Raw genomic sequence first — 9593 nt, 5'->3', positions numbered from 1 at the left:
CGAACAGGTCCTGGCAGGGGGGTCCCCGCTCCAAGAAGAGGGTCACTGGCCGCGTCGCGGGCCTTCCCTGGGCGGAGGAATGTTATCGATGCAGTGGCTCCACGGAGAGGATTTTCTCGGCATCCTCCCCGCGATCGCGCCCCGGTATCCCCGCTCGAGGGCGGTGCTTTGGCAGGCGCTGTCCTCACCCCAGCCAGGACCGAGGGCGGTGAGGAGCCCGGGTCGGAGGTGAGCGCGCGGGCCGGCAGCGCCAGGCGGGTGTCGCCGCACCATGGCCAAGCACCACCCGGACCTCATCTTCTGCCGCAAGCAGGCGGGCGTGGGTGAGTCCCGGGGGGCTCCCCTCTCACCCTCTCTCCGCTGAGGGGTGAGGGGGAAGCGCGCGCGTGTGCCGTTAGTGGCCGTTAGGTGCGCGCGTGGCCGTTAGGCCTGGCAGGGGGGGGAGGGGCGTCCGCCTCTCTCCTCCTCCCTCCTCCCTCCTCTCTCCTCTCTCCTCCCTGTGTTATTTTACTTTTATTTTGATGTTCTGCCGTGTTTTGTGGGCTCTTCCCCTGCAGCGGGAGGGGGGGCTCTGTGAGGAAGGCCCCTGGCGCCAGCCCTGTCCCGGAGCTTCCCCCGGGCGTCCGTCCTGACGTGCCGGTGCTGCTGGGCCTCTCTCCGTACAGCCAGTGACTAACGCCGGCCTGTTTCTCGCGGGGGGGGGGGTGTGCGGGGGAAAGCCAGATGGAGGTGGTGGCTCTACAGAGGAAAAATATAGTTTTGATGTATTTTACTGCTGTTACGTCGGCCATACCGGCGCAGCCAGCAGCATGAGCTGAAGGCTGTAGCCAGCACTGGGCATCTCTCTGGTGGCAAGATAAAATTATCTTCTAGGCTGTACCTGTATGCAGATAATGAGCTTTATTCTTACCAGTTGGGTCAGAATTTGCTCTGTTAAACCTTAAAGAAGTCTTATACAAGATTAGAAATTATCTCTTCCAGATTTTTTTCACTCCTTGGAAAAGCAAATTTAACATGCCGTTTTCTGAAAGAACTGTAAACACAAAATATTCACCTGCAGGATCCATAGGAAACTTTCTTTAGAATAGTTAATGCAGCTAACTGCATTGCAGTCTGTCTGTTGAAAATGCATTTCCAGTCTGACGAATCCCTTGATCCTCAAACTTCAACTGAAGCACTGTTTAGTCTTTGTGAATGTGGACATCTGGTCTTTAGAGCTTGATATTTATGGCATTTATCCAAGTTGCTAACATCATTGTTGTGAGTTTCCTAGACAAGTGACAAGATTTCTAAGATACATTTAACTACCTTTATGTTCTGAAGTGAAGAAGGTATTTGGGCTGCCTTAAATCAAATAAATACTTGAATTTAATTTTTTTCCTTATTAAAACCAGTGTAAAAGCTATGTCAAGACTTGTGTATAGGATTTCTTTCAGTCAGGTACATTTGCTGTATTTGAAATGGAGTAGTGTAGGTTCTCTTACAGGTGTCGTTGTGCATTGACAGTGCATCTAAACTTTGATCTTGGTAAATGTCTCCAGGAGGATATATATTGTTTATCATAAATATGTTTGTATTTATGCTCAAACTGTTTTGGTGGTTTACTTTTTTTTTTTTTAAAGATTGCTTACTGTAAAAGATCATTACTTGACATTCAGGCTTGTAGTTACTTATATTTTTCTCCTGCTTCTGCCTCAGATATCTAATTTTTTTTCTTTTTCTTCTTACAGCAATTGGAAGACTTTGTGAAAAATGTAAGTATAGGTTCTACATATAGCTGCTTGAGAACGTGGTGTTGTGGTTAGAGCATATAGTTTGGATTTGGGGATTGGATTCTATTTTTGTTTTAACCATGAACTTGATGTCAGACTTTGAGATGGGAACAATTACTTGTGTATTGCAAGTGTAAAGCAATTAATGCTTACAAAATTACATGTTCACATAGATTGTCACACAAATGCATGATGTCCCAGAGTACATGCTGCCAACATTTTCCATAGCTGAGGCTACTACAGTGACTTCTTGATTGGCTCCCTGTAATCTGTAACACAAAATGATCAGCCTGATCATTTCAAAGCAGGAAAAAAAGAATCTGACTTCTTCACGCCTTGAGAAAGGTTCCCTTTAGCATCTAGGAGAATAAGAAATGGGGGGGGCGCGGGGGGATGGGACAGGATGACATACACATCTAGAGTTAGAGCAGAAAAAAACCCACAGAATCAAATGCTAGTTACTCAACTGTGGAAAGGAAGAAAGAGTATGGTCTGTTATTAGACCCTTGTAGGGGAACAGAACGAATAAGATGACTAGTCCAGGACTCCAAAGTAGTATGAAAATAATCAGAGTGGGGAGACGCGCAGTCTGAGGCAACAAGATTGTTTTCAAGAGCACTCGGCAGTGAGACAGACTCTCTTTGGTAGTAGTTGAGGGCTGTCATGCTAGAGATTTAAGAGCAGGTTAGATGAGCTGTTTGTGGGAGTCCGGATTAGATGCCTGGGGAACTGGTAATAGGATATGAAGCCTTTCATCCCTAGGTCAGTGTTTTGGATAAGGTCCAGCACATCAGAGACTGTCAATGGCATCTGATGGCTGCTTGCCTGTATGATACGAGTACTTGAATTTCACTCAGTTCCTTGTGAGAAAGCAAGAGCAACTTTTGTGAAGTGGTTGTTTATGCCAGTTTTCCCTGGCTTTGGCCTTCTCACAGATGAAGGATTAAAAGAACCATGAGTATAATCTCTTATCTCATCTCTTTGAGGATAGTAACTCCAGACTTTTGTTGATGTGGCACTGTGGGAGAAGCTTACACTGCTGCTTCTGTGTAGGTAAGGACACTAGTCCTGTCAGTCCAGTGTTTTTTTCACAAGTGAAAAATGCGGGAAGAGTTCTAGAGTAAAAATAATGGTGTGATCTGAACAGGTGTTGGCTAATCACAGGATTGACTTTGGGTTTCTTCTCTGATTGTCAATGCATGAATAAATTAACCTCAGTTATTACAGGCTACTGGCCCTTGTTCCTGTCAAGTCTGTGTGCAAATACAAAGTTGCACCCTTGGTCTGCAAGATAAATTTCTGCAGTTCAATTGTATTGTCTTTGAGTGTAGAGGCAATTTCTTTGACTAGGTAACTTTTTCTTCTTCAATGTGGAGGTGGAGATAAGGATGTTCTGTAACCAAAGGCTCTGCTGTACTTTCAGGTGATGGCAAATGTGTGATCTGTGACTCCTACGTGCGGCCCTGCACTCTCGTGCGCATATGTGATGAGTGTAACTATGGCTCGTACCAAGGACGCTGTGTGATCTGCGGGGGTCCAGGAGTGTCTGATGCCTACTACTGCAAGGAGTGTACCATCCAGGAAAAAGATGTATGTTGTCATCCAGTCTCCTGTTGAATTGGTTATGTCTTTATTTAGTAGCCATGTTAACCTTTAAGGGGCTTGGAACTACTGAAGTTAGTGCTGGGACATGGGACACTTGGGTTCCACTACCAGCATTGGCACTGGGTTTCATTACCTCGTACCTTTCTTCATATGTTGTTAGTTCCCCATGTTTGCAAAGCGTACCGTAGCATTTTGAGGTATTGTAGCTCTCTTCATCCCCAAGGATCTTTGACTGCTGTGCACTGTACACTCACAGTTCAGGTCACAGAATCACCGAATGCTCAGGGTTGGAAGTGACCTGCTAAACCATGTTCACCTACAGCAGGTTGCACAGGGTCATGTTCAGGTGGGTTTTGAATGTCTCCAGAGAAGGAGACTCCATAACCTCTCCAGGTAGCCTGTTCCAGTGCTCTGTCACCCTCAGAATTCTTTCCCATACTCAGAAGGTGCTTCTTGTGCTTCCATTTGTGCCTGTTGCCCCTTGTCCTGTCGGCGGGCACTACTGAAAATCTTGACACTTGCCCTTAAGATATTTGTAGATGTTGGTAAGATCCCTTCTCAGTCTTTTCTTCTCCAGGCTAAACAGACCCAGTGCTCTCAGCTTTCCCTCAATACTCCAATCCTCTCATCATCTTTGTAGCCCTCTGATAGACCCTCTCCAGTAGTTCCCCATCTCTCTTGAACTGGGGAGCCCGGAGCTGGACATGGCACTCCACATGTGGCCTCACCAGGGCAGAGCAGAGCGGGAGGATCACCTCCCTCGACCTGCTGGCCACACTCCTAAAGCACCCAGGATCCCACTGGTCCTGGCCACATGGGCACACTGCTGGCTCATGGGCAACTTGCTGTTCACCAGAACCCCCAGGTCCTTGTCTGCAGAGTTGCCTTCCAACAGGTCCACCCCCAGCCTGTGCTGGTGCGTGGGGTTATTCCTCCCTCAGTGCAGGACCTTATGCTTGCTTTTACTGAATTTCATTAGTTTCTTCTCCACCCAACCCTCCAGCCTGCCCATGTCTCCCTGAATGGCAGCGCAGCCTTCTGGTGAATCAGCCACTCCTCCCAGTTTTGTACAATCTGTAAACTTGCTGAGGGTACACTCAGTCCCTTCATCGAGGTCATTGATGAGTAAGTTGAACAAGACTGGACCCAGTACTGACCCCTGGGGAACACCGCTGGCTACAGGCCTCCAGCTACATTTTGTGCTATTGATCACAGCTCTGAGCTCTGCCATCCGGCCAGTTTTCAATCCACCTCACTGTACACCCATTTAACCCACGCTTTCTGAGCTGAGCTTATGTATGAGGATGTTATGGCAGACAGTGTCAGAAGCCTTACTGAGGTCAAGGTAGACAACATCTGCTGCTCTCCCCTTACCTACCCAGCCAGTCATTCCATCATGGAAGGCTGTCAGGTTGATCAGGTATGATTTTCTGTTGGCGAATTCATGTTGACTGTTCCTGATGACCTTTTCCTCCACATGCTTCGAGATGGCCTCCAGAATGAGCTGTTCCATTACCTTTCCAGGGACGGAGGTGAGGCTGACTGGCCTGTAGTTTCCTGGGTCATCCTCCTTGTGCTTTTTTAAGACTGGAGTGACACTGGCAGTCCTCAGGCTCCTCTCCAGTTCTGCATGACCTTTCAAAGGTGGTGGGGAGTGGCTTGGCAATAACATCTGCCAGCTTCCTCAGCGCTCGGGGGTGCACCCCATCGGGGCCCATGGATCTGTGGGTGTCAGGTTTGCTTAAGTGATCTCTAAAATGATCCTCTTCAACCAAGGGAAAGTCTTCCTTTCTCCAGACTTCCTCTCTTGCCTCCAGGGTCTGGGAAACCAGAGGGCCGGCCTTGGCAGTGAAGACTGAAGCAAGGAAGGCATTCAGTAACTATGCGTTCTCTGTGTCCTTCTGTCTCCAGGGCACCCGCCTCACACCATTTCCTCCACACAGTTTGTCACTGCTTTGTTATCTTACTAGATCTCTAGCCTAGGTTTTATCAGGGTCAGAGATACTGAAGGCACTGCAAAGGCAGTGGTAGAGGCAGACTCCTCACTAGAAGTCCATTATCAGCCACTGACCGAGGGCTCATACAGTACTGTAAGGCCTATGGAATCACTACCTTTGATTTCCTTTGGATAACAACATAAGTTAGACCTTAGTGTCCAGTCTCTGCACTACTAATTGTGTTTCACAAGTTTAAAGCTTCTTGTATAACTTCAGTGGGATATGTTTGGGTTATTTTCTTCTTTTCTGGAATGGCCTATATTGTAGACATACCTTTTTCTGCTACACTTTTAATGATCCTTTATTTCTATAGTCAGTGCTATAATCTTTTTATAATCTACTTGTGCTGAAAAATAGCTACAGTGCAGTTGAAATGAGGCAGCTGTTCACCCCGTAAGGTATTTGTTAATATCCAACACAATGAGTGCAGGATGTGAAGAACTGCAAATGAATTGGTAGAAAAACCTTAGGCAAGAGCAAAAACATGATGCTTACAGTTGCAATATCCCCAGAATATGGGCCTGATAGCTGTTGGACTGTCTGTTAAAGGTTCTTTGGGTTTTGGTGCTTTGCACATGCCATTTCCAGCACACCCTAATGACAGTGGAGAACATGCTGAGGGGATAGTTCAGATTGATTTACAGGAACATGCTCATGTGGGTGAGTTGCTGGTTTAATTCTCTGCAATGCCTACGTTTTCTCTAGAGGCCTGCAGCTAAATTCAGGACAGGGGCAGGTCCTCGGTTGAATTTAGTCATTATATCTGACAGGACCATAATCTTTCTTAGTATCTAAAAATGGTTACAAATGCTGTGATGGTGATGCTGCCTCCTACTTCAGAAATGTGAGAAACAGTAGTTTCGTTCACTTGCCTTTGGAACCAAGACACTTGGCTTGAGTCATGAATAAAATAGGCTTGGTTGTATTTTACTAATTCATATTGAATCCAAACAGGTGTTTTTCATAATGTAAGCTCACCTGTAGCTTATCATGTCCAGGTCAGGTGTGAAATAGCCAGTGATCTGCAAGGGAGGATTGTAGAAAACAGAGCTGGAGGAGCAGGAGAATAAGAAATCAGAACTGAGGTATTTTGACAGCTGGGTGAAGGCTGTTGTGGATGAAGACTGTTGCTCTGTACCAACAAATGCAAATGTTAAGGATTATTGCAGATGTGAAGTTGCAGATGTGAAACAGCAGATTTGACATGATTGACATGCAGGATTGAAAAGTACTGGCACAGGCATATGGTGCCCGAAATGAGAAACGTTAAGTGTGCTGCCTGTCACAAAATTATGGTAGCTGGTGTTGATGTGAATAAGAAAAGCAGATAGACAGAGCTCTGTCGAACCTGAATGTTCAACACTCGAAGATTTCAGTCACAGCACTTCCATCATCCTCAAATAAAGACTGTAAAAGATAGTGAAGCAAGAAAGTAAATACTAAAATGGAGGGAGGAGGTGGAATGCTGTTGGGCATGAGGCAAAGGGCCTAGTTACTCTTCATTTGTTCTGATGGAAGGAGGAATGAGGTATTGTTTCACCTCACTTCGGTCTGTCGGTAAGGGCCAAAATCCCCCTTTGTGATCCAGGACAGCTGTGAGCTGCAAAAAGTAATCTTTTCTTGGGGACAGGAACATGTTCGTGTGCTGCCTTCTTAGGAGGAGGTGGAAGAATGAACAGAGCCCTGCAATAATGCTGTCAAGATTGTCACAGGCTCCCTGGATTGTGGGAGGCAAGGCTTGGAAGAGTCCTACTGTTGAGATTCAAAATCAAATAAGGAGACAGTAGCTTGAGATGGGTTGTGGCAGGCATACAGGGGAAGGATAATTTCTTCCTCCCTCCTCCCCCCCCCCTGACTTCCCCGTTATTTCTACCATGCAGACCCTTCCCGCTGGGTTGCATCTCCCGCACAGGAGTGTGTATTGGTGGGGTAGCTTGGGTGCAGTTTCTACAGCAGCTGATATCTGCCCAGAGGCTTTCTAAATCTAATGCACCAAGGCTTACGCAACAGCCGAGTACACGTGTTCCTCTGCCTGCTGGACCCCTCACAGCTGCTGTTGCCAGCCACAGCACTTTGCCCTCAAGAGTTATGCAGATGCTGAGCTCAGGTGGCCCACAGACAAATGTTCCCTGGTACATAAAGAGGTGCATCTCTGATTTGTCTTTGCAATTGCACCTCTGAGGTGGGTCTCCTCCGCTCCCCTTCTTGCCTTTCTTGTGGCTTTTTTGTCACCATCTACTGGAATTCAGGGACAAGAACTTAGCTGTGTAGCTGCTATGAATAGTGGTCCTCTCCCAAGATGACCATGCAGACTCTGCAGTAATCAATCCAGGGTGCAAGAAATCTTGAGATTCAGTTCTGCTGTCACAGCTGAGAAGGGTCCCTGAACACAAGAACGGCTTGGTAACATTTAAAGCAACAAGATTCTTTTTGGCTAAGGATGGGAAAGGTTATTCCTCTGGGCTCTATAAATCCTGCATATTGTAATTTGGAAAGAATCCAGTCTTGAGGCACTGAAGCATCTTTTCCGTTAAGCTGTTGATGTTGTATAAGCTGTTTTCCATCTTCACCCTGAGGAAAAGAATGTCCTTGAGCAACGTTGAAAAAATGTCCATCCTCTTCTCTGTTCCACTCTCTTGGATGTAGTAACCAGAATTGGAGGGCCGTTCATCTGTAGAGGTGTTCAAAATGTGTGTTGGGGACAGGGTGAGGAGCACGGGAACTGAGAACCTATAAGATCTATGTAAGTGATGATGTTCTGCTTGCCTATCTCCTAACTTACGTCCTCTTTTCTTCTTACAGAGAGATGGTTGCCCTAAGATCGTCAACCTGGGCAGTTCCAAGACAGATCTCTTCTATGAAAGGAAAAAGTACGGCTTCAAGAAGAGGTGATCCTATCTGTAGGTGGCTACACCTTCTGTTGGGTTGGCAAGAGGGTCTTGGAACATCTCTGGACTTTACTATTATGAAAAACCTGTTGGTAATTTTTTGTTAAAGCAGGAAAAATTCAGTAGTATACTTGGGTTGGAGAAGTAACAGACTGAGTGCAAACTGAAACCTGATCAGAACTATCAGAAAGAGCAAATGAGGGCTAGTTTCTCTTGCCTTTTCAGAAGCTCTGCTGGTAGCTGCCCCAGCTCCCTATAAAAATCCTGGTGGGCAAGTATTTAGTCATGAAGGAGACCAGCTCAGTAAAAAGTGAGTGCCATTTCTGGTGTGGGGAAACACCTTGCCTTGTTCTTACCAGGTCACCTCTCTCAATTGTTTGAAATTGCCCTATGCATCAGTATTGAAGAACAGAGCACCAATCCCATGTGTCTGCTCTGGCACCACCCTACCCCATCCAGTATATTTCCATGCTGCCCTGTTTTGTAAGGAACCCGCTCGTGGCTGGTGCCTTCCTAGGGAGAGCACAGCTGTTCCATGTTTTCTTTGACAGATTAATCCAAGGCCCTTTCTTGTAACCATTTCTGTAGGATGCATACCAATAAAGCTTCTTGGTTGTTTTTTTTTTTATTTTTTTGTATAACAAGCATTTCTCTCCGGTTCATTCTGTGCCTAGCCTCTGGAGTTTTCTGGGGATGGACAGGATTACCCCAGCTAGAACTGCACAGTGGGTTATCTGGTTTCTGACACTGTCTGCTTATGGCCACGTGACCTTGCTACAAGGAGCTTCAGGGAATGGCTATCGCTTTTGTTTGCCTGTGATCCCAGCCGCTGATCATTTTGTCCCATAGCATGAGGATCGCTGAGCTTGTAACCCTTATCCTAGCTAATACGGCTGTGGATGTTGTTTCACCATGCAAACATCCAATCCCTTTCTAAAACCTACTAAGCTATTTGACTCGCTGTCCTGTTCTTGTGAATAAGTTAAAGCCTTCCCTGCTGTAACTGGAAACCAACTATTGTGTTCTAGGCTATTAGCCACATGCATGCTGAAAACCAGAGGTTGCTTGTTTGTCAAATACCAGTACAGGCTAAAAGCGGTCTGTTGGCTCAGCAGAGATCTGGGAACTGGTGCCTTAGTGCAGAAGCAGAACTGAGTTTCCTACTAGTGTGTGTGCTCTGCAGATGGTTAAATTAGGGTCCTAGCTCAGCATGCCCTGTAGTCCTTAGTCTTCCACAGCCTAAGCAGAGTGTGCGCTACAGTAGCAGGATTCTCTTTGCACAGAGATGCGTGTGCAGAGCCTGTTCTATGCCTTTTCCAGGATTTCAGTTG

General features: G+C 46.5%; 1 protein-coding gene across 2 annotated transcripts; it reads left to right on the top strand.

The window, feature by feature from the left end:
• The first annotated feature begins 95 nt into the window (after positions 1 to 95).
• On the top strand, positions 96 to 8887 carry PHF5A (PHD finger protein 5A). Of its 2 annotated transcripts, XM_014281641.3 has the most exons (5): positions 110 to 323; positions 1731 to 1754; positions 2764 to 2825; positions 3196 to 3362; positions 8177 to 8887. In XM_014281641.3, the coding sequence occupies exons 3-5, from the start codon at positions 2783 to 2785 to the stop codon at positions 8264 to 8266; spliced, it is 300 nt and encodes a 99-aa protein (XP_014137116.1). In that variant the 5' UTR covers positions 110 to 323; positions 1731 to 1754; positions 2764 to 2782; the 3' UTR covers positions 8267 to 8887. The 2 variants fall into 2 exon arrangements, with proteins under 2 accessions (XP_005441330.2, XP_014137116.1); XM_005441273.4 differs by lacking the exon at positions 2764 to 2825 and having other exon boundaries at positions 96 to 323.
• The last annotated feature ends 706 nt before the right edge of the window (positions 8888 to 9593 follow it).

The sequence above is a fragment of the Falco cherrug genome, chromosome 5 (genome assembly GCF_023634085.1).
Source record: "Falco cherrug isolate bFalChe1 chromosome 5, bFalChe1.pri, whole genome shotgun sequence".
NCBI lineage: Eukaryota > Metazoa > Chordata > Aves > Falconiformes > Falconidae > Falco > Falco cherrug.
The sequence above is the reverse complement of the archived record's forward strand: the minus strand, read 5'-3'. Positions and strand labels throughout refer to the sequence as shown.

Excerpts from the sequence above, each read along its gene's own strand:
- PHF5A (XM_005441273.4), top strand. The coding sequence starts at position 272 with ATGGCCAAGCACCACCCGGACCTCATCTTCTGCCGCAAGCAGGCGGGC. Across the intron at positions 1,755-3,195 it reads TGGAAGACTTTGTGAAAAAT|GTGATGGCAAATGTGTGATC; the intron begins GTAAGTATAGGT and ends CTGTACTTTCAG. Across the intron at positions 3,363-8,176 it reads GTACCATCCAGGAAAAAGAT|AGAGATGGTTGCCCTAAGAT; the intron begins GTATGTTGTCAT and ends TTCTTCTTACAG.